The sequence below is a fragment of the Ambystoma mexicanum genome, chromosome 6q (genome assembly GCF_040938575.1).
Source record: "Ambystoma mexicanum isolate Mex_15411 chromosome 6q, UKY_AmexF1_1, whole genome shotgun sequence".
NCBI lineage: Eukaryota > Metazoa > Chordata > Amphibia > Caudata > Ambystomatidae > Ambystoma > Ambystoma mexicanum.
In genome coordinates, this window is record NC_090937.1 from 1,512,804,580 (window position 1) to 1,512,830,289 (window position 25,710).

General features: G+C 41.7%; 1 protein-coding gene across 2 annotated transcripts in view; it reads right to left on the reverse strand.

Moving 5' to 3' along the window:
• LOC138516807 (catenin alpha-2) overlaps window positions 1–25,710 on the reverse strand; it is a 3,575,147-nt gene that overhangs the window by 2,656,928 nt on the left and 892,509 nt on the right. For both annotated transcript variants that reach the window (XM_069632215.1, XM_069632216.1), the window contains exon 4: window positions 24,692–24,858. In XM_069632215.1, coding sequence (XP_069488316.1) covers window positions 24,692–24,858 — 167 coding nt within the window. The remainder of the gene's footprint in view (window positions 1–24,691; window positions 24,859–25,710) is intronic.

Genomic DNA, 25,710 nt, shown 5'->3' on the forward strand with positions numbered 1-25,710 from the left:
TTAATTGCATTTCTGTCCAGCATTTTCACACTAGTGGCAGGTAAATGTACTTGAATAGGCAGCAATTGTTTAGTGACACTTGCACTGACCATCCAGTGCAAAAAGACATTTTTCACTGGTTGGTCAGTACAAATGTCAGTGCATAATTGTGCCTTGTGTGAGTGAACAATTGTACAGCCAGGTGCAGCTCATGTGAGCCAGCATATGGCCAAAATGTATGTTTGGTGTTTTGTTTTAGTATTCATTTACATACATGACTGTCCATTCAGTTCAAAAAGATGTGTGTGCATTGACTGTTTATGTATTCTGTGGTTAAACATAGTAAGTGTGATAACAGATAACCTTGGCTTAGAGAGAACATTGAGACTGTGAAAGCATGGAGTGGGGACAGCCATGGCAGCCAACTGTGCCCCCCTTCATGCATTAGTACTTCCCGTGCTTTCAGTCTTGTGGCGCTGTGCTTCCTATATCTTGAGGCCCTTATCTCCTGCAGACATATGCACTCTTCACCCTGTGTTGGTAAAATGAGTATGCAAATTCATATACCTTATTTCACCACCAACACTTCCCAGCTAGACAAGTTTGCAATGCATTTTTACAAAGGTAGCGGGCGCCCCTCTCTCGCAAGAACAGACATGATAACCTGTTCAGTGGTTATTAACCACTTGAGAGTTCGCAGCCACTGCTTTTACTCACTGTGCCTTTCACAGATGGGAAATATCCATTTGCATATCAGTCTTTGTCCTGCCCAGGGGCAGTCCAGCACCGAAATACAATGGCAATTCCAATCTGAACGAGAGTACCACCAGCAACCCCATACACGTGTTTCACCCTTGTTGGGGATCATCAGTGAGGTGAAGCTGATGCCTCTCTAAGCACAGTGAGAGGGAGACCACGTCTGGTTGCCCCCAGGAGACCTAGGGTTACCAATCCCAGGTTCCTTAAAAAATAGTTTTACAAAGGTAGCGGGCGCCCCTCTCTCGCAAGAACAGACATGATAACCTGTTCAGTGGTTATTAACCACTTGAGAGTTCGCAGCCACTGCTTTTACTCACTGTGCCTTTCACAGATGGGAAATACCCATTTGCATATCAGTCTTTGTCCTGGGATTGGTAACCCTAGGTCTCCTGGGGGCAACCAGACGTGGTCTCCCTCTCACTGTGCTTAGAGAGGCATCAGCTTCACCTCACTGATGATCCCCAACAAGGGTGAAACACGTGTATGGGGTTGCTGGTGGTACTCTCGTTCAGATTGGAATTGCCATTGTATTTCGGTGCTGGACTGCCCCTGGGCAGGACAAAGACTGATATGCAAATGGATATTTCCCATCTGTGAAAGGCACAGTGAGTAAAAGCAGTGGCTGCGAACTCTCAAGTGGTTAATAACCACTGAACAGGTTATCAGGCCTTGTTCTGTCGAGAGAGGGGCGCCCGCTACCTTTGCAAACTAAGTTTGCAATGCAATATAAGTGCACTAGTGATCACCTATATTCTAGCCTCACTGCTATGCTCCATCTTTTAGCACTTTAAGGGCCTGATTCACAGAAACATTTTAAAAAGGTGCAGTCCCAATGGAAAACATACTGTGAATCAGGCCTTTAATGGTTATCCTTATGCAATTGCCCTGCACTAGCTTCTTCACCATACAATTTAAAGTGTGGCTGGGATGGGAGGGCATTGGAAGGTAATGCTAGTCAGTATGTAGACTCTCACATTAAGGTATTGTTTGCACTGGAAAATGATGTACATATCCCAAAATCTGTCTCCTAGTCCTGCAATACCTACACAACCAAATGCCATCTGCACAAGATGGTTCTCAATTTACAATCAGGTGCACTGCTCATTACACATGTACACACACAATTTACGATGCACAAATACATTTAAACAAGTAATATTCACAAGCTTTGCATATCACTTACAAAGATCAATAACTGAGTCACAGTGCAGAAGCAGTGTTTTACTCAGAAGGAATCACCAATGATATTCTACAAAAAATGGTAAAGGAGATTGCTCACTGAAACAAGAAAATATTGAAATGTTACTGTGACATTGCCATCTTGCGAGGGCATAGCAGCACTGACTGTTTTGAGTTGTATTAAATAAATGAAATGATACAGGTAATATGATCTCTGAAAGGGTAATCTGTAAATCAGATTTCCCTTTAATAAACTACATGCCACAAAGCACTGTGTGTGTGTTTGTTTGTGATGTCAGAAGGCAAGGTCCTATTGTTCCAAAGACAGGAATTGGATTCTTTAAGCAAGCCTGATTTTTTCCAACCACCTGTAGACATTTTCCTTTAAAAGAAGTGGTCTTCCAAGACTTTTCTGCTTTAACCTTAACATAATCTGAGGAAGAATGCATTGAACCTCGTTTAGGAGAGTGTAACTTCTCAAAGTCCTCCTACACTGATGTGCAGACTGGGTGTTCAAGGCAGAGGCACGCTTTGTCACCTTACCATTACCAGGCATACATGGGGGTGAACTGCTACTGGGAAAAGCCCTGCCTCTCTGCTGCCATAATGGTACCTAGAACCTCACTGTGTTGTAGGAAACCTGCAGTTGTAGGCCAGCCTCCCCCAAGTTTGGGAGCCGGAGGACAAGGAGTAAAACCTATCTCTGAATCCCTGGCTTGGGATTCACATCAAGCTGAGAGTCAAGACAACAAGGAACTCTGTGTTTTTGCTGCTGAACCAATTCAAACTGTGAGTGAAGCATGTTCTAAAAAGTCGAACAAACAGGACACATGCTGGATTTCGCAAGCAACTGCTCTATGAAACACTGTACTGTACCTTTCAAAACAGGTTGCCACTGCACCATGCCTGCTGAGCATGTTGCTGCTTCAGCTCAAACCACAAGCAATCACTACACCCAGACTGTGCCACTCTTCAAACCGCAAGCATCTTTTTTGGTGATCTTCAATGACAATTGAACAGATTTCATTGTTCATCTCTTCAAACTGCATTGATGATGTCACATACCAAGCAGAGCACCTTGCCTGTTGGCTCGAACAAACCGCTCATCTGCCAGATCTCACCACGAACCGCTGGCAGAAATGGATCATGCATCAACCCAATCCAGTGGTTACCCAATGACTCAATACAGCTCGACATCGAGTTGCTGCCTCATCAAATTGTGCCTCGTATCATCAGGTTCGCAGTTTTAAACCATCACTGTACCTTGTCGCGAACCACTGGAGAGTCACAGGCCAACATCAAACAGCCATTACCACGACTCAAACATGTCCCAATCTTTGTACTGACCCTGGTGAGCCATCCAGGCTCCCTCGCTCGAATGCTGCTCTTGCACTGCTCTGAGCCACCGTCTTGAACAGATCAACACCCACTCCCTGCTTGGGGTTCCAAAAACTGCTGTACTCAAACGTGTCTCGACTGGCTCACACAGCACTAAGTAGCCTGGTTCAAAGCTGCTGAACATCCAAGAACCCCAAAGAGGTATTATTGACCTTTAACTACCCCCATGGTACACCTTCAGGCCCTAGGGACTGGTAAGGGCACTTAAATGTGTGTTTGCACCAGAACATATCATTTTTACAAGCATTGTGTTTTTTACTTGCCATGCACTCCTGATTCATAACCCATAGTGTTACATCTTCTTTCTAGCTGTAAATAGTCTTCTTTCCTCAGGGTTGGGTTTTGTGTAGTGTTTTGTTCTATTTAGTCATTTTTGCAAATGGTTGGTTTAATTAAGGTAGATATATTTCTATAGAACCTTGATTGGAAATGTATTTTATTTTGGACTGTTGCTCCATTGCTACCAGGTTTCTACTAGATCACATGCACACCTCTCTTGAGATTATAGCCCTCCTTCAGCCCATGTTAACACAAAAGGTAAATACAGTGTATCTCTTAACAGTGCCACTTTTACCTATATGATTGTGGTCACCCTTGTTTTGTAGCAGTTTGAGGGCAGAGTATAAGCTTTATCTACTACTCACGCTTGTACTCTAGCAGAGCAGAGGTAATTTCGTCAAAGTTACCATGCCCTACACCTAATGGTCACACAACCAAGACCAAGACACTGACAACACACAATGTGAGATGACTTCAGACTCCATTCATACAGGTCCCACCCCCAAGGGTGTACCCACAACCACCCATTCTTGGGAAGGCTACAGTCAGTCTGACAGGAGGCAGCCCCAGAGCCATATATGGTCTCTCCACCTAACAGCAAGTCAAGGGGAAAGGGGCATAGTCAGGGCTTCCCTGGTCTAAAGGCAATAGAAGCCAAGAGGCCACAGTGGCCATCTTGACTTTGTCCAGGAATCCATTGATTCCTAAGGCAGGGCAAAAGTGTGCCAAAACGGGAGGACACTCAGAGCCACTGCCAAGTCAGCATGTAGCTGCAACCATCCCTGATCTGCTCAGTGGGTAACACACAGGAGCCCAGAAACACACACAAGGATACACAAGTTCACCCCACCCATGGGTGACATGCGGGTATACTGTATGCTGTTCACCAAAAGGAAAAATGAAGAGCTGCACTGCCAGAGGTCCAGGCTGGGCCTCACTGGCAGAAAGCATAGATAACACACACAGAGAAGTGGTAGGACAAGGAAGAGGAGGCCCTGCCCATCCAAAAGTCGTTTCCAGTATCCCATTTGGTCTGAGGGAGTTTCTAGTCCAACCGTGCCATAGCTCATGGAATCTGACATAGTGCAATGCATGCAGAATCTGCTGAACTGTAACACATTTTTCACAAGTCAATTAAAACAAATCGTTCAAATATGACCAGTACTTAATGATGAATTTCCACCATCAAGATACAACTGTTATGCAAAGGTTTGTCCAGCAGATTGTTGCTGCATGTGAACCATGGATGTGTTATGGGGCCGAATAGCTACTTTCTTTAAACCACTCTACCCAGCTTTGTACAAAAAGTCTTTACTGCTAGGTGTGTGCATCACAATGTTATTGGCAGTCCATAATATGGTTGCACTATTCTAGTTGGAGAAGTCACTCTGATTTCTACCCATCCCTCCATTCTACCATGAGCATCTTTCAATTCTCTAAAATGTTGATGTCATCAACATGATGACATCACGACCAATGGCATCAGGGCTTGAAGCAAATTACCAGAGTTTAAGGAAATCGCTAAAAACTTAATTGTTTCAATGAGCATAGAGTCCCGATCTCTATCGTATTTACCCACCTTAATGAGGAGTATTTTGTGTTTAGATCTTCTTGGTTTCCCGCGCCCTGATTCCCGCGGGCTACCGGCGCGTAACAAGCAAGCACATAACACATAACATAACTTCAGCACTAGACACCTGCCAATGTCTATACTTTCTCAAACCATGCCACCCTGTAATTTTACTGCATTTCTGCTGAGCATAGTCATTGCAGCATGTGCTTGGACTGTGGAAGCCACTTTGTCTTTGCAGGATATTTCATGTCCTCTAATTCTCCCATAGACAAGCACAGGTTGCTGTTTGTTCTCTATAAAGAAATGTTGGGCTGGACTAAGGTACAACCCTTTTCATCTCGCAGAAAATATTGTTTATTGTTGATATGCGTGACTTTGGTGTCCTACATAACTCTTTAAGCCTCACTAACTAACTCTTACATATATACAGAGATTAGTTATAATATATCCCCCTGGCTAAATACAATTTGGGGTTCAATTGAGGCTCTTTACTGTCTACGGAATTTATGCACTTTTGAACTAAGTTAGGCACATTGCACTTTTGCTTACATCCTAGGATGTTTAGTAAAATAATATGCACTTTAACTAGATATGTTTAGTATCAATTATGTGTTTTTAAGCTGTTTTTAATTGTATGGTAATTGTATATGTGTTTATTAAAGATTGATTGAATATATCTCTATGATTCCTTGACCTGATCTGTCCCCATAATTAGCTCCCTCTCAGTGGGCAGCTTATTCCATTGATTGATTCTATGGTTCTATTCCCATGAACTTCCTTTTTTCCCCTCTGGTGGGTCTGTCTTACTTTGGTTCTCCCCTGGGTTCATGGTGTTGGGGACGCCTATTTTTGATTATATCTCTAATTCTCCCATGGCATCTGCTATAAAAACAATGCCCCTTCATACCTTGTCTAAAATACCCTGAGTCACCAATTTCTGCTTTAACATGTCCATCTGCTCCATTCACCACCAAAGCCTCTGTATGAAACATAGGTGTTTTTTCGTTTACATGAAGCATAACTCTTTCCAGCTAATGGAATAGTTCCAGTGACAGGTTGAGGTCCTCACAGCTTTTCCTTGCAATCAATGGGGTGTTTTCACAATACTGTGCTCCCTTCTTCATGTGTGATAGTGACATACATGTAAGGTTTCCTCTTCTATCACCTGGAGGTTGATTTAGTGAGGTAGTAGTCTGAATGGTCTCATCATCCTGTGACATGGATTTTTGTTCAGAAGGGAGTGGCAATGCAATGTGGTAAGCCAGCAAACACATGTGGGGCCCACAGAACTAATTCTTAATTCTTCGTTTTGTTCTGCTGTCATGGTCCAGATCCTTGCCTAACACCAACCACCATATCTGATTACTCCTGTTTCTCACAAAGAAGTCAGGATTCATGACCTTCAAGTGTGACACAAGTAATGTGTGTGTCTATTTTGAAATGTTCACGTTGGAGTGCAATACATGCTGGATCTTTTAGTGTGGTAATTGCCGGCAGTAGGACTTCATGTCACATAATACAATGCTATGGAGCTTTGTGCATTCATGGTGACTCACTGTCCTGTGTGAGATGTCTGCTACTTTTTGTCTGACACTTGGACTTAAATGGGATCACCCTACAGAACAATGATGCTCCTCATTGACAATGAAAACAATGATAGATATATGTCAGTTGTTAAAGGACATTTCCCAGTTGACATATATCTAGAGTGGTTGGCAGTTCTATATTTGTATTGTTTTTTTTTTTTTGAAGGGGGTGTTACCTTGCTGTGACTGGTCTTCTTTGTTGCTTTCCTCTGTGTTGGTCTTCACTTGAGGCACTGTTTTAATTCCACTGTTGGTAGGGCACACTCCTCAAGCTCTTCGTTGAATGCAAGTGAGGTTTATTTGTTGGTTCCATCTCCAGTTCCTTACCACTGGCATGTGCAGCAGGTGGTTCCTTTGTATATAGATGCACATCATAGTGCAGTTCCTTGTTATCATCAGATGGCCGATGTGTGTTCCCCTGTCGCGTTTTATTACGCGGTCACACTCAAATCAGGAAGCTCCTATCCCCCCAATGAATGTAGCGCACAATAAAGCACTATTCGTTTTGTTAAGTTTCAGTTTGGTATGGCTTCCAACCCGTCTTGCACCCAACCATGCCAAATACCCAGTGCCACAATGGACTAGGAACCAGGCCGGTGTGTATTAAGAATATCGATTTATTAATTTATTTAAACCAAATTTGACAAAAAGACTAACATCAGACACCAATGCTGTGGCAACACAAGAACAAAAATGACTTCCTTAATGGCACCAACAAAGAGATAACACTGAGATATGTAGTCACAATTATTTCTTTTTAAATCACCCACCAATACAGAAAACAAACAATTCAAGACATTCATGCTGATTTGGTTATGATACTTTTCTCCCAGCAACCCCCACCCTCTAAACATCAATTAGACGTGACCCCTCTGAATTGAAGGCCAGTGGCAGAGAGTGGGAACACAATGGGAAAATCGTTTTTGGGATTCTAATCACAGATGCAATATGAGGGAAATAAAAGCAATGGGAAATTTGTTTTGCCACACCTAACTATAACAGGAAGGGTTTTGTGGTTCTGGTCCGAGCACAGTGGGAACAAAGTGGGAATTTCGTTATCCACCCTGCACATGCAAAGGTACTACCAGGCTTCACACTTATGATTTAAAATGAAGAGGCTCAATTGGGGATTTCGTTTTGCACCCTGCACACTCACATGGAAAGAGGGTTTTGGGACTAATTTGTTTGGCAAATCTTTATGTCAATACTGGCCCAAAACACACTGGGAAGAGCATGTCGGTTTCTAATAACAACAAACCACCTGTGATTTCTATAGGGGAATTAATTGATTTACTTTAATAAAATAGGCTAAGGCAGACAGTAAGATAGCTGAGCGGGTTGAGCGCTCGCTGTTGCGAACTGAGCCTGATCTGCAGGTCGCAGGTTCAAATCCCGGCATAGTCAACTCAGCCTTTCATCCTTCCGAGGTCAATAAATGAGTACCAATTTTGGTTGGGTGATATTGTATGTAAATATGTTCTCTGTAAAGCGCTTAGGATTAAGGCGCTATATAAATAACACATCATTACCTACACAGACAAACATCATATTTTACTATGGGGAAAGAACTAAAACATTGCCTGGAAATATGCATGGCCTAAACAATCTATGGCTTTGGGGATAGTTTTACTTACAAGAGAGGCCTAGGAATGGGAATCAGGGAACAGCAGGGCACTGCTGGGACAGGAAGGGTGTCAGTCAAGGATTGTCGCCTCTGAATTCTCCAATGGGTCCCAGTCAGCGTCTATTTCTCCTGGTTCCTGTCTCCAATGCAAGATTTAGGCCACTCTACTGGGATGTTTCTCACAAGAGTTCAGCAGCAGGTTGCCTCCCGGAATAAGTGGAAACAAGCACAGTTCTAATGCAAACTGTTTATTTATAGGCAAATAACATCACAAATTTGGCATGATTCTCGCAAAAGGGATTGGTTGATTTTCTCTACCCACCTGTGTGCTAATAGGACAAGGAGATGGGGGGAGTGAGTCAGGACAGCTGTGGGAGGATAAAGCTTTGTCATCCCAATTCGCCAGGGGGCTCGGCATGTTTAAAACTAAAATAAAATCTATCAACATGGCAAGTACCCTATATTTTCAAATCTTTACATGTATGAATACTTTAAGGCAAATTAGAAGGCTAGTCTGAAGTTGGCACGCCCTTCCTATGCAGAGATATGGTTGTTCTTCATTTACTCAGGAGCTGTATACGTGAAAAATATGTCATCATTTTCGTGTTAATTATTTCCTTTACCCTCACCCCAACTTTCAAATCTCTCGGAATCAAGGGAAGCCCCTAATCAAATTTACATTAATAACTTTAGTTATTTTTATCACATGAAAATCATTTTAGCATGGTTCAAAGGCGGTTACTTTCACCTTTAATACAAGTCTGGAATGACCTTTGTGGCATCTGTGCTACCCTTTTTATGCAATACTATGTATTTTTCCATTCACTTAAACTGCAGTTTTTTTCTTTTTTCTTTATTCGCTTTCAGTTTAATTTTCCCTCAAGCATGTGACAGCCAGAGCCTGGCTCATGTTCATGTTCGCCTCCCCCTTCAAGGCATGATAGCAACTCTAATGGACATTTTATGGGCATTATGACCTCAAGGTCACTTCTGCTGAAAGAACAGGCATGGTATTATCTGTCCCCTCTGTGATTTCAATCTAAGCAGTATATTTCTTTCTATAATTTTAAGTAATGGCCCTGATTGATGGTTGACAAACATGCCTCTTTCTTAGGGGCAGCAGAGGAAAGGTCTTGGAGGTTAGTGTCATGTTTGGAGAAATGACCAGCTCATGTACCCCTGCAAGCAATGGCCTTTTAAACTCCCACTCAATGTAATGTACATGACATCTTGGACCACGCGGGCCTTATCCATATGTACTAAGTTTCTTTTTAATTTCACAGTTTCAAAATACATGAGTAACACTTCTGGATTGTCTATATGTATAGGGCAGTTACATGAGGACACCATGTTCAAACATTGAAAGTCTAGGGCGCATTTCTCTTAGCATTTTGTCATTTTGATGAGGGAAACACAAAAAGGAAACTATTTTATTTCTTGTAAATGCAATGAGCTTGGTTTCACTTTTGCTGGCAGGAGCACAATCTGGTATAACATTGAAGAAAATGTACGCATGGCTGTCTCTTCAAGTAAATGTATTGAGTAAAACAGCATTATCATCCGCATGTCAGTCTTTTCCTTGCTGAAATGCATTGTGCCTATCTTTGCACTTTTGATGAAGGCCCACTTTCTTTCCTTTAAATGTTAGGCCTGTTTTTGGTTCAATAGGCCTCACGTCTGACATCACCATTTCTGTGCTGGCCTTAGATTTCAATGGGCATTTACAAATCACACTGGCCTCTTTATTTCTAGTCTTCAGGGGCTATATTTCACCCCACAGCACAAACGATTTGTACACTTCTTTTTGGACTGTCAGATACTTACTTTCACCACCTCAAACACATTCATGGAACTATTTTCAAATAATACTGTGTGCTCTGATGACACGTTAAGGATGTTGATTCCATCTAAAGAAAAATGTACAGGTTACCACTGCCACAGCTGTGGAACACCAGTCCATTCTGCTCTGGATATATTATGTTTTTCCCTTTTCTCAATTCCATCCTTGATGTATTCCCATCTCATGCCAGTGGTGTCTATGTTTGTCATCCTCTCCTCACAACCAGTGCAATGTCCCTAGCAATCTCACAAACAGATTGCACCTCTTAGGGTAATGGATTACAGTGTTTTCACTAATTGCAGATATTAGCAACTGTTGCACTTCACTGTGCTTGCGTGAGTTTATACTTTTGGTTACTTGTTCATGGTGCACTCTGCATAGACATTCACTTTTAAAGAATGACAAACATCGCAACATGTGTACTTGGATGTGGACATTTCATCATTCTGTCCCCAGGTCAGATTAATCCAGGCTTCTCTCAAATAGCTGGATAAGGTATTGTCCAAACAGCATCAGAGCTATGCTATCTCCCTCTCTGAAGCAGAAGAATTGTGGGAATCTAAACTCAATGTCATGATTTCTAGGGCAATAGCTTAGAGAGTGCACACACTGTGTGCTGGATAATGGGTCTCATTACAAGTAAAGCAGTGTGGTAAAAGAAAACAGCAGCAACAGGGTGGTAATGTCATTACTACCACATTACTACACCTCCACAATACCGGTTTGGTGGTGAAGTGGAGGATTTTCTTCCAGCAAAAGGTTAGAGGAAAATCTGCCTCCTTACCACCCAAAATATGACAACATTTAGAGAATTACCGCTGGTGGTAATCCTGCAAAAATCCCAATGGAGTCCTATGGACTCCATAAAATGTGGACTTACAGTGCCTACCACCACTTGCAATCCAGCAGTAAATCTGCCAGACCAAGTGGTGGTAACAATAATTCTGTTTGGTGGTAGTTTGAAAGAATAACTACTGATCTACCACCAAACTCATAATGAGACCCAATGTAGTCCTGAACATTATTCACAACTGTTATTTTTCATAACAATACAATCTATAGAAAGTCTACATCACACTGCTGTTATGAGTGCACAACAATGCATCACAGATTGATCATTAACTGACATAATATTGTAGTGCCATAGATTCAACATGAACACAGGTGTAATCACAGGTGTAAGTGAATCTGTCCTGCAACCCATATTTATATGTTGAGTAACCAAACGATTCTATGTTGTTTGGGAGCTGCTCAACCTATGTCCAACACACCGGCAACAAACTGGACCATATAGTTTCTGGAGATGTAACATGCCTTGTTGTTTTACAATCTTCCAAAGAATACTCTGTTTAGACTGATGGGCCCTTGTATGGAAGTAGAGTTGGTTTGTTGGAGTACTGCTCAAGCCACTGCCTCAGGATGTCATCACACATCACTGCATCCATCACCCAGAACAACTTTCTGGAAAAGGTTATTTATACATTCAATTCCATCCTGTCAAACATGATGAATCATAGATACCTCGAAGCAGTTCATGCTGAGATGAACTCGGGCTATGAAGATAGTATTTACTCCTACCAAGTTCATTGGCTCTACAAGGTGAATCTGGTCACTGGCTGAAGACAATCTTCATGAAAAACAAAGGAACATATATCAGCTCGATGAAGGATTTAGCATTCCTGAATGAGTTGGCATACCCAATTACTGCACTTCCTATATTGACACGTGTCAATGAATCGTACAAGCACATCCAATCCATCATTTATAAAATTATTAATGCTTTCAACAATAGTTTAATAACATTGTGTTCTGTGGTGGGACTGGCCATTGCATGTGTTTGTTTTTGTTGTTCCTGAAAATAAATAAATGTTACTTGAGCCTACCTGAAAGGTTTTTTGACTCAACATATTTCCTAGCTGTCACCTGAGCTGTTCCCGTGATTATAAGCACGCCCATATATTCAATAATCAATTGCTGTTGCAAACTATATTCGAAATGGTCAATTATATTATTATTATTATTATTATTATTATTATTATTATTATTATTGCTATTATATTATTATTATTATGATATAATATATCTTTTTGAAAGTGTGTGTCTGTCTGTATGCTATACAAATGAAGAGGGTACTATCTAGAGATCTAACTGGGATAACGTTTCACAAGGAATCTAATGGCACAGTTTACTGTTCCTAAGGTAATTTAAAAGCTGGGGCAGCACCACTGCTCTGTGAAATTAGAATTAAGGCATATTTTGCTTAACGAAAGACTATAGCAAAGCTAAAAATGTGCTTAACAAACAACCATAGCAAAAGCTTAAATTGCATTAAACAGTACAAGTAATCCGGGAAAATTAAAAGCGGAAAACCATGATAATTTGTTGTATGGACACTCAAGATGTACACATTCCTATTGACGAAAAAACATGTAATTCAATCATGCCATCCAAGAGGCAATCTACTTTTGGAAAGCGTCTGAGGCTCAGAGTAAAGAGGCAGCCAGGGCGTCGCAGACAGCTGAACAAGGCCATCAAAGACTTCAAGTACAAGCAAGCCGACAAGCAGCACTGAGACAGCAAGACACACAAGAACAGAGGCAAGCCAGGCAGCAGGCTGATGCAGTCATCTGCAAAAGGGGAGCCAGGGCAGCCATATGAAACGTTCTTTCACTTTGTAACCCAAGCAAAACCATGTATATCTTCTAGTTGTTATTAGATGTTTTATTGCGATAATTGGGGGTGGGGGAGCAGACTCTCTTGGGGTAGTTGGTCTGGGAATCTAAAGCAGACATTTTGATTTAAAACTTGCATTGCCCTTAGAATGTACATATGCATTAAAAAGGAGTCTCATTTTGCATTTTGACATATATACAAGTCCTAATTTGTGGGCATCCTGCCACTCTGGACGCTTGGGATAGCTCATTGAAGAAATGAATGCAGTCATTACTCTACTATAATTTAATTGGGACTTTGCAGCATGTTTAAAACAAATAATTAAAATCACAATACACATTGCAATAATTACCTACCCACCATTTCAAGTGAAAAAAGCAGAATAGGAATATTTCCTTTAAAAGAAAGGCAAATACAACTACTCTCAATTGGGACGGACCTGAAACTACCCTTCATTCGTATTCTCTTCTTGGGCTCTCCAGGACCAGAGACAATGGTCACGCCACGTGATTTGTAAACTTAATCAACAGTCACAGTAACGTTAGTTCTTTAGGTTGGCAGGGTGATTTGACAAAAATGAAGACGGGCTTGTTTACTCTGCCGTAGATTTGAAAATACTACCAAAGCTGGAATGTGCAGCGGTTGTGGGGCGTCAGTAGGAGTGCTCTTGTGGTTAACTCTCTTTTAAGGCTGAACAGGTGGTGGGCAAGCTTCAAGGATTGGTTTCTCAGTGATTTTATGGCTAGATGTTACTCGATGTGTTAGATGGGTGTTTGCGCAGCTTTTGTTGAATTGCAGCAGGTTCAAATGTGATGTCAATGTTTATTATTATTTATTATATAAATGCAGATTAAATTGCATTTGTGTTAGGTTCAGCAGCAACCAGAGCCACACTGCCTGCATAATGTAATATGTTATGATTCCTTTATTTGTAGTCATATTTATGTTTTACATAGCAGAAACCTAGCTTGGGATCAACAGAGTGCGAACATGCTTTAGGAAACTACAATGGTACATTTACAAGACCAGAGGCGAAGACACTTCAATCAGGGGACACTAGATGCTAAGTCACCTAAGAATTATTTGAAGGACAGGGTTTTAGGTTCTTTCCTGAAATGGAGGAGTGTTTGAATGGTCGAGATTGACATCTGGATGTATTACAGAATGCTGGAGAATAGAAGGAGAAGGGTAAATGTTTGTTGGTCTTCTTAATGGTTGCCAGTTTCAGTTCAAGCCTCGTAATGATCTGGTTCGTGGGGAGACAGGCATCACCAGAAGTGGTGAGTTTGGCCGCAAGGTAGGCACATGTTCGGGTGATGATTGCCTTGTATACAATACAAGTAATGTTGATGAAAATCCAAGTGGGATAATTAGCAAGTGGGTCAAGGAAAATGGGGGTGTCATGGTCACATTTCTTGTAACCTGGAATGTAGCTTGCCATATCACGGTGGACCGGCTTGAGAAGAACAGGTGGATGTCAGGAAGCCATGGGTTGTGGACATTTCATCCATCAATGTGTGCAATCACAAAGGTCAGTGTGACGATCCCGACATCCAGTGATGGAAGGATCTTGCAGAGCAGTGTGATCTGATACCACGTGTTCAGAGTCCTTTTGTTCTTCTTCACATACTCTTAATGTGGCAAACCCCAGTACACATTACTTATTTGTTGTCCAGCCCACTCCTTTCCTAATCTTTCCTACACCCTTTGCTGTGGGGCCCAGCTATTTCACATGAACACCATGCCTTTAGGAACTACCTAGACTGAGGAATGGGAGTTCATTGTCTTTTGTGTGCAGAATAACGAGTACATCTTTACAAGTGTTATGCAAAGCTCCAAACAACGCTATAGCTGTTAATGAAAGTCTAACAATCCAGGTCAGACATGGCTCTCTACTCCAAACGGACAAGCATGCTTGAGCATTTTTATTTGACCGTAACAACTATTGTCATTAACTGTAATACTGCTCAGATCAAAGTGTATTCCTTCAGCAAACCATAGATTCTTGTATATAAGCTCTAAATATCAACATTGAGACAGGGCCTTGCTAAGACAGCAGATATGAATGAATGTCTAACAATACAAATGACGCACCACTTGTCCTACCAGCTACCCCTGGTATGTAATGAACACGTCTTTCCTGCTTGTTGGTCTGCCCTGTCTTCACTACAATGGCAGAAGCCTTTGAGTCTATTGACATCTAACAAGACATCAATGAGGGTGTTTCTTTCTAAGCACATTTGTAAACAAATGGTAAGTGATCAATGTAACATTCAAGTCCTCTTTAGGGTCCGATGTAGCACTTCTCAACCAGGGTGTCCTCCTTGAGTTTCAGCAATACCATTGTGTTTTGATCTGGCGTTATCGCCCCTAAATTCTCAGTAATGACAAACTCCCTAGCTCTGTTGGCAGTATTGTAAAAAAATCCCTGTCCTAATTGCTGACTGCTGAAAATACTCAGAGTCTTGTCTGCTATTCCATCACGTTTACATAAAGCCTGACTCGAGTTTTAGTTCCTTTTGAGTGAGCAATACACAATAAATAAGTAATGCCAAGTGTTAGGTGGTTTGCAAGAATCAACTTCTGACATGTTTCATGTTGAAAGATGTCTTTCAATGTCTCTAATACTGTGTGCACCACAGAAATATGCTACTTTCTTATTTGTAATAATAATAATCTTAATTGTGATTTAGCTCAATGAGCTTTACAGAATTAAAAACAATACATGAACAATACTACAAACAAACAAGCAATACCAAACACTATTTTCAATTGTATAAAACAAAACAAAACAAAACAAAACAGTGCATTACAGCACAACATGTTACCCAAACTATCAATCTATAAAGTCTAACAACTTCATTGAATAAAACGATCTACGTATCATCAGACACAACCCATCTTACAGATGTCAACGTGCTTGTTGCATATCTTTATGACATGGGGGAACAAATCAAGATAATCTTCACTCACATACAAACTTAACATTTCAGAATCACTTTCAAGCTCCCCTTACTGCCCTTGGCAAAAGTAAACTTAGTTTATACATCATGTAAGCATCTCATTAGGTCTTAAGCCTTCTCCTGCAACTGATCACTCACAATCCTCCAAACTCGATAAAACGCCAAATCGGCAGAAGTAGAATTGGTTTTCACGTTTGATAGAGTCATATGAATAAACCAGGCCACATAAGTTACCCATCTACACACACACTCCATGATAACATGTCTTGCTGTCTCAAGTTTAGGTGAGTGTTTACAAATCCGGCAGATGCGTTCATTGATGTCCAACCCTGATTCAGGAACATGGACAGATAAGACTGGCAAGTCATTTATGCGAAATAATAGGTAAGGCTCCATTTTCCTTTACAGATGGATTACCCAAGAAACCGCCACCCAGCTTTTCAGACTCGCTATGTGGGAATAGTTGTAACAATCCCAAAGGATAAGTTTCCTCTTAAAGACCGTTGTCATCTCTGCTCGTGAACGGGCTGCCTCAACAGTTGGCTGCCAATCAATCATGGCAAATAGGTCCTCAATCAGTCAGTTGTAATTCCTTCCCAATGGAAGAATTGATCCATTACCAGTCTCACCCATACACTTAATGATCCCACATGTAGGATTTGTTCTTGCTTTTATGCAGAGAAAACCCCTACCTCTTAAAACCGTACCGCACAGAGATGTAAGTCCCAGTTCTAATCGAACCAGTTCAACCGGACCTGATGGGTGCAAACCCAAAAGTTTGCTCCAAAAATCTCCTTCGATGTGGTCGAGACATGTTAGGTCAGGCAGTGTCAAAACCTTGAATTGCATAACATTTCCAAGCAGAAATATTGTTTATACCGCTGTATAATGCACGCAAATGAAAGGCCAGCCTGAGTCCTAACTACAGTTTATAATTGCATTATAAGCTGAGTACCTCTACAGATTTTGTTTTCAATCAATTTCCCGTAGCCCAGAGGACGCACATCACTCCCAGATACTTGTATTCCAGAATTATTTAACTGTTCCAAGGTCTTTCTCTAGTCTTACACCGTTTACTGAAGGCACACCCCAAAACACTCACACCAGTAGAAAAACAACTAGCTGGGGAAACAGACCCAAGGAACTCTTGCAAGGATAACAAGTTTTTATTTCTACAAAAATATGTGCACCAGCAGAGAACTATGCTGCCATGGAATGTTCTGCTAAAAAAGGGTGCAAGCAGAAGCTTAAAAATCATGTGTATACAGTGGAAACCGGAATGGCTGGTTGGTGTGACCCTATATATGGTCAGCCTACTTCCATCACGTGGGGTCTGCTGGCCTCATCGGCTCCTGGGAACCAAGACGAAAGGATGAATTAGTTCAATTTTCAAACAGTGCTACCCTACATTATACAATGCACCTGGTATGCTCAAAGACTGGCACAGTGGGAGTCTCGAGATCACACTAACCCGCACATCTTTGAATCTTCCCAATCGCGTCTCTCAGCTACCAAGGCTTCCACCCTCAGTTTTAAATTTTATTTTATCCTCCGTGTACCTACCTAGCATTACATATTATGTCAGTGTGAAACAAAGGTGTGACAACCATGCTCTTAGATCTATTATGGTGGATTGGTTTATGGTCAGTGTTCTAGGATCAACATATATCTTGGAATTCAGGGGTCTTGGAACAGTTATACTGGCTATGACTCGTGGTGTGTTGGGTGGGAGTAGGAAGCTTGCTTTGACCTGTTTGATGATAGCGTGGACACCAAGACACCCAGGACTGTCCCGTGGCCTTGCAGGGCACATTTTTTCTTAGAACAAACATATTGGCAACAATTTGGGAACAAAGCAGAGTTTATGTGAAAGTTAGCAGTGTGGGTCTCTCTTGTCAGCGCATGGGCCTATTACAATTGCCACTCCAAGGTAGCGCCCTGTGTTTAACAGCTCCATGGCTACCGCCAAACCCATAATGAAGGGTGCCGGTACGGGACCAGCACCCTTCATTACGGAAGCGCTGATTACGAGGCTAATAGCAACATGGCTACCTCCAAACTCGTAATGAGGCCCAATATGGTTCATTGCAGCCTTCCTCGAAGCTATTGGAACATGAACTTAGATCCACTGCACGGTTTGGCAGCTTGTGCTCCTAGAAACTGCATTTCTAAAGAAGGAAGACCATCAAAACAAACGCAAACAATCTTTAGGCAGATGGACATCTAAGTTAAATATTCATTGCAACATAGATGCTAGCAACTAGGCAGAGCATGTGCTAGCCAATTAAAGTGCAATGAATGTAACGCATCACAGTTCTTGGTAGTTCATTGTAGTGTTCAGAAGTTGAATAGAGAAGGTGTGTACTAATTCATATTTTGTATACAGTTAAAAGCAAATTGTTTTTCTCATTCGTCAAGCTGAGAGATGAATTTGCTGTCCCTTAGTATTGTGGAAATATGATATCTACCGAAACTATAGTCCTTTTAGATCAGATGGAATTTATTGTCAGCCAAGGATCTGCAGTAACTCTGTCGTGGGTCCCAAAGACTGCATGGGTAGACCTGAGGCAGCTAAATGTGAGCCGAGTCAGCAAACTATACATATTTTGCCACCCTTAAATATAGAAACCATACCTGCCACCATTTCTCCTCAACCCCTATAACAAAAAAAAAACACATACCTGTCATCCCTTTCCCTTTCCCTGCGTTCCATGACACAAATCCATACCTGATGTCTTGTCCTACCGCCCCTCCGCCATAACAGAAAACCCATACGTGGCATGCACACTTTGGAAGCTATGGCACAGTCATATCAATGATGTGTCCAGTATCACGTACTTTCTGCAAACTTGCATTTTTGACAATTGACCACATAGTTTCTCACTTCTAGAAGATATATACATGTGTCTCAATGCATAGTTTTAAGGAGCTACAATAATGCTCTGTTCCATAACGCTGGCTTGAAAGTACACAGATCGCAATATAAATCAATCTGACAAACATATAAAACCTCATGTTAAGCTAAAAGAGAGAGTGATTATAGCTGGTCTTTCCCATTCTGAATGGAATTACCAAATTGCTAAGTGATATCTGCATAAACAATACCCTGTGTTTTGCAACTGTACTTTAAAGTCTTTGACATACAACAACATTATGGTGTGTAAAGTTCAGCTACTTGCAGTCATTGGTTCACACAGACTTGGAGCTATTTACAGTGCACAGCTTCTAATGATCGTTAAACCCCAGCAGAGCTGTCGTGAGTCTTTTCAGCAGGCACAAGTGGGAGCAACAGGCAACACACACATGTTCTGCATAGTTGGGAGATTGTGGACAAAGAGCAAAGAGTTGTGTGGTAGGTGTCACAACTCATGCCTGGGAAAGCATCACACCAATTGTGACCTCACCACCGTCTGATTAACAAACTGGGTAACATGTGGATACCCCATTTCCAATTGCCAAAGCATATGTGGGAAGTAAAGGAAAATGTCCTGAGAGGCTCCTTATACAGCAAAGGGAAATGCCCCACCGTCTTGTTCACCAAATAGTCTAGTACACGATTTGTTTCTTATTTCCTTTAGCAAGCATCATGGCTCATAAGGGACAGAGCAATTCACAAATTAAGGGATATTTCAACATGTGGTATGCATATTATAGAAGTTCAAACACGCACTGTACTTCAATACACTATGCATATATCTATTTTATTTTCCACAACAAACGTTGCATTTTGGAAGACAATTGTGGAAGTCAAAGGAAATATGAACAACTAAAGTAGAATGAACTGCCCAGGTTTGCTTAGACAGGCCAGTGCAGAGGCCAGGTTTTTTGGCTGCACAATTAGAATTTTTGACGTTTCAGATCACATATACTCCCATTGCATATTTACCTTTGAGCCACCATTCAACTCTTGGCAAGAGATACATAACAGACTCTATTGAAGTAGTTGATTCCATGCAGTTCTTTTACCTGTCACTGGGTGGCAGCATCACTTTGATTTACTCTGCAAATGTAACAGATGATGAGGTGATGCTTAGCTCAGCACAAGTTAGCCCCTTTTTTCATTGAGGTAAATAAGCCAAGCCAAAGCAAGGTTCGAGCCGGCTTTGGCTCCCCCACCTCTACAATAATATTGTTTGTATTGCTCTACTAAATGGAAAGCTGATTGGACAGCCAGACCAGATAAGGAAGTATGGTGCTTTTCATATTGGTGATGTGTTACTTTGCAATGGATGGCCATGGCACTACTCCTCTCTCTCCTTCTGTCATATCCTGATGCATGCAGTGTCAATTTCATTTGCATACCAATGTTGCTTATCATTTCTGTGGATTGCAGTGTGCTTGATTTTTCCTGTTTTGTCACCTATTTGTTTTTTAAACATGTTGGAGATAATGGGCTGAGATGTTTCCATACGGTCGTATAAACAAAGTATATGTTGGAGGTAAATTCTCTATTTAGTTTACCGTCAAAATCAATTTCATATTTTTCTGTGTTAATTTACACAAGAGACGGTTAGGGTTTTACCCATAACCAATCATTTAACATTGTTTAGATAATCAAACATGCTATAAGTATGACATAACTCTGCTAATGTTCAATTTAATCTCTTTTCCAGTCCGTTTAGGCCTAGGAAGAACAGAATTGTCTCCTCGAAATGCGTCGCCCCTGAGAACGGACTACTATTGATGCTTCTTTTTATATATATAACATCCAACAACTCCTAGCCTCAATCACCAAGCCCTCCTCACAAATTCTTCTCCTAGGCAATTTAAACCTAGGATTCAATGACAGCAATGACAGCAACGCCCTCTCCTTAACAAACACACTAGCTACACTAGGATTCTCCCAATGCATCCTCAGCCCCACCCAAGCGAAGAGCCGAATACTCGACTGAATCGTAAACATTAAATTTCCCATTACCACTAGTAAATCTTACAGTTGGGCTGATCACAACACAATATTATTACCCTACCAAATCAGAAAGACCACCCCATCACCGGCCAACTCAAGTTCCTAAGCCTTTCGTGTAACTACAAAAACATCACAGCCACAAACCTTCTTCTCCTACTAGCTGAAATCGCCACCCACCAAACAACCATACCAGACAATCCAACTGTCCTGGTCAACATCTACAATTCAACCATATCAAAATCCATCAACACTGTGGCACCGCTTGTTCAATGAAAAACCAAGCCCCTCTCACACCGCAACTCCTGGTTCACTCCAGACCCGAAAACCATACAACAAATAAAAACATGAGAAGCTGAAACTACCTGGAAAAACGTGTCCCTCTGACACAAACTAAAGTAACTTCCCATCAATAGCCAACATGTATAAAAACACACTCCCTCTAGCAAAAGAATGCACATACAATGAAAGAATTACCAATTCCAGTTACAGCTCATGTGACCTCTTTGCTATTCTGCACAAATTAGAAACACCTTCCTTTCCCAAACACAGCTGCAACAAAGATGACGCATAGTGTGTTAGCATCCAGAAAGCACTGGTTGACACACTGGTCTCCCTTCAAAAAAAGATTGAACAAAAACACAACTCCCTTACCCCAAACCCCCATGCCAATGCAACACAACCTCCACCTGCACCCCTGACTTTCCACTTTAAGCCAGTCTCACCTCAAGAAACCCTGAGCATCATCCAAAGCCTGAAACCCACTAGATGCCAAGGTGACATCTGCCCTGCTTCCATAATCAAAGACTGTGCCACAGAACTGGCACCTTTTATCAGTGCCTTGATCAAATTCTCCTTCACCGCCTGCAAAGTCCCGACCAGTTTAAAGGAGGCATGGGTCCTCTCACTGTTAAAGATACCCTCCCTTAAACCAGACAACACCACCAACTACTTTTTCCACTATAAAAGGTTTAACGTCTTGAGATAAGACAAGCTCCATGTAAGTTTAGTTCTACTGAACTAGCTGAGACCCGTTGTGTATTTAATAAACCTTGTTTTCTATGAAAAGAGGTGCAGTGATTATTCCAGGTATTTGGGTTGTTTTTTACTCTATGTTGTGATGGAAGAGAACAATTTGCAAATGTCCTATGATTGTGAACCCAAAATGTAAATATCAACCTTTATCGCAGTCCTCATTCACATATCTAAATTTAAAAATTGATCACAAATATTCAGCGCACTCTGAACCAGTGTTTGTGAGAGTGAGTTTACACTTCGAATTCACCAGCAACTATTGTTTGTCTGCTAATTCCATGATACAGCTACAGAAAATGCTTCACGAAATGCAGTGTAGCCCAATATACAAGAACACATACATTTTACCTTGCATCAATATTTGTCTCAGTTGTTCTGAATGATGATAAATTGTTGCTGTCCAAATATTGCAGCATTAATGAGAACTAAGTGCATAGCCAAAATGAAAAAAAAGTGATTGAGATTAGAATTCTGAATTGCACTATAACTGAATGGTTCATATGACATTGCTTTCGAAGCAATGTCATTGAATTGAATTGACTAAATGACTTTAGTATGTGGCACCGATGATCAACAGGACCTGCAATGCTGCTGCAGTGACAGGCACCAAGTTCCAATCTGGAACTAATGATATACTGTCAGTGGGACAAGGACATGCGTGATCGACGGAATGGGAGGGGCTGTTAGTCATCCCCCGAACCTGAATTAGAATGTAACTTGTAAGAGATACAAATTAAATCAAAGTTGCCAGACGTTAATGAATGTGTGATGGTTGTAAAGAATGTGTTCTGAATACGTTTACTGGTCTGAGGAAGTACAAGGGAAAGCAAAAACAATGCCCTCACATGTATCACATTAACAGTAGGCTCTGGGTATTTTAATGCACGAGGGAAGCAATGCAAGCAAGACTACATCAACCAGTGAAAACACTGAAATTGTTTACTTTAAACATGTCTTTGGGTAAGGTAGGAAAAGGCTGCCTTGGACTGAGTATCCTCATCCATGAGTCCACAACATTAGTCTCTCAAGCAGACTCACAGGCCAAACCAGCCTCTTGATTATTTTCTTTGCAGCAAAAGCGTGAGACGGTTTTCCGAAGGTGGCTTGCAGAGTTAACTAATTAGCAACATTGGGCCTCATTCCGAGTTGGGCGCAAAGGGATTACCGGCACCGGTAAGGACACCAGTGGCGGTAAACCCTTTACTCCCTATTCCGAGATCTTTTAGCGGGTCCCTCCTTTAACGCCTGGTCTGACCAGGTGTTGTGGACGGGTGCCGTTAAGGGACTTCGGAGCTAAACACGGTACCGCAAATTGTGGTACCGTTATTAGCTACTTCCCCATTCCCATTGAGCCCTATGGGCTGAAATGGGAATGGGGAATGTTTTTTTCAATGGGGACTTACCGGTCCGTCCAAGGTCGGAATGGACCGGTAAGTTCCCATTGAACCAACCCGGAGGCGGTACCGGTATGGGAGGCAGCCATGGAGCTAATTGCTCCATGGCTACCGCCATACTCGGAATGAGGCCCATTGTGAATGAAATTCCACTATTATGAGCAACAGCCTTTTTATGGGACAGTCCCGCCCCTACACTCTTGGTAAAGACACAAGCTATTTTGGGAATTATTATGCATTTCATTTTTTTAATAAAGTGTCATTCAAAACCAAAGTAGGTTGCCTAGTTATATGCATAATGCTATATGCCTAGTTATATGCACATTGTTTAACATTTAAAATTTAACATATGCCAGAGAAGTCACCAACGCTGTTATATAATCGCAGACAGTGGGGGTCATTATGAGTTTGGAGGCAGCCATGGTGCAAATAGCACCATGGCTGCCTCCAAACCCATGTCCGTGTCCGTGTCCGTGGTGTCGGAATGGGGACTTATCGGGACATTCCGACCTATGCGGACCCGGTAAATCCCCATTTCAAAAACCATTCCCCATTCCCATTTGAGCCCCCATCGGGCTCAATGGGAATGGGGAAGGAGCTAATAGCAGGCCTGCAAATTGCGGGCCTGTTATAAGCTCCATGGTCTCTTAACAGGTCCAGCTAAGGGCGGCTGGTAAAACCAGCCGGCCCTAGTGAGCTGGCCCTAGTGGGACCCGCAAAGGGACCTCGGAATGCAGCAGTAGGGGGTTAACGGCACCAGCATCCTTACTGGTGCCGTTAACCCCCTACTCAGAATGACCCCCCAGTGTATCCAAAGGAAATATATTATCTGCATGTAAAGCTCTTGCTACTTTATACAATACATATGTCCGTTCATAAAACGAGGTGTATGGACTCTGTCCATACACCATCCACTCCCCATGTAAAGTGAAACCGGGTAATGGGATCCCCACCATTCCCTCCCCTGGTTACTTGCAGTTGCATTGCTGACCACCGCCCTCCCTTGTCATTAGCTCCCCACTTCCTTGTTTCACTGCTCCCTACGCGGATTCTTCCCCCTATGATTGTAAAGCACTCTGTTGCTTACTAAAGCTAGGTCTGCACTCAATAAATACCCTAATACTACTACTAACAATAATTATTATTCTATAATTATACCATGGAGAAATTTACTTCGGCAAAACAATCGGCTAGGAGAATATGTACAGCATTGCTGAATTGTTTGATAAATTGATTTGTGGAGGCATGTTTACTTTATCCCTCAACTCCTTACCTTCTGTGGTGTTTCCCCCAATCAGGATAGCCCTGCCATTGAGATACCTCATTTTAGGGCAGTAGCAAACTTACAATTTTCCGATTAAGTGATTTCAAACCATTGGATGCATGAATCTGTTAATTGTGTTGTCCCATTACACGGTTAAAGGTGCCTTACTCAACTTTCAAAAGTACAGAGCCCACCCAAATTTATAGACATATTGCATGATTGAGAATAAAATGACTTACAATTTTCAGATGGGACAACAGCCTCATAACATCTGCCATATCAGCCAAGATAAGAAGTCGGGTTACAGCAGAGAGCAGTGCTCGGGCGGCCCGCACCATGGTACCACGCTTCACGGACGAGCAGGGGTCATCTGCGAACTCAGAGGAGGCAATTCGCATTGTTTCACCTGAAAAGAAATAGTCAGAAGGAAAAATTCTGCAATTATAAAGAGTCCAGTTCACTTAATAATCATATCGACAGTACATCATAGATAAGACACACATACATAATAAAAACAAACATTCCTGGTTCCTCACAGTGTTTAAAAACAATACGATCCAAGACACTATATGCTTTGCCAGATCACAATCAGCTAATGATGCCTGAGATGCCAATGGAGTACAAAATAATGAAATATTATCATTTGGCCAAATAAATTCAATTTGACCGTCTCACCCATGCTTACCCACTGCAAACATTGTTACCTCATCTGATGTTCTCCCACAGATCAACATAGCTTTCTCCACCCCTCTAATAACATGGACTAGGCTTCTAGTATAGTTTTCTCAGGTCAAGGTAGAGAGGACAAATTAACAAATAAAGTTTGTTTAGTGGTTTGCTTCTAAAATACAACATACAAATCCCGTCAGTGGAACTTAATAAATTCAACTCGCCTGATTTACAAAGTGTTTTCCAATGGGACTGTGCCATTGAAACAACATTTTGTAAATCAGGCCCTGAGTGTGTAATTCACCAAAATTCGAATACCATATTCCCAAAGACCCTTAACTCAGCAGAAACAAGTTACTTTGCATTCTAAAAGTCAAAATGTTTACAAAAGTACAATTGAGCTTTCAAGTTTCAGCTGAGCCAATTCCTGAACAAAGGCACTTCCACTTTGCGTGTGGAATCGTCTAGCACCGCCTCCCGCGCCCACCCCCCTACTCCCATTGGCCATTTCCATATGTTTGGCTGGAGGGCCTACTCCCTCTGCCGCTGCGCTTCCTGAGCCATTTCCACCATGTCCCTTAGGTAAGCA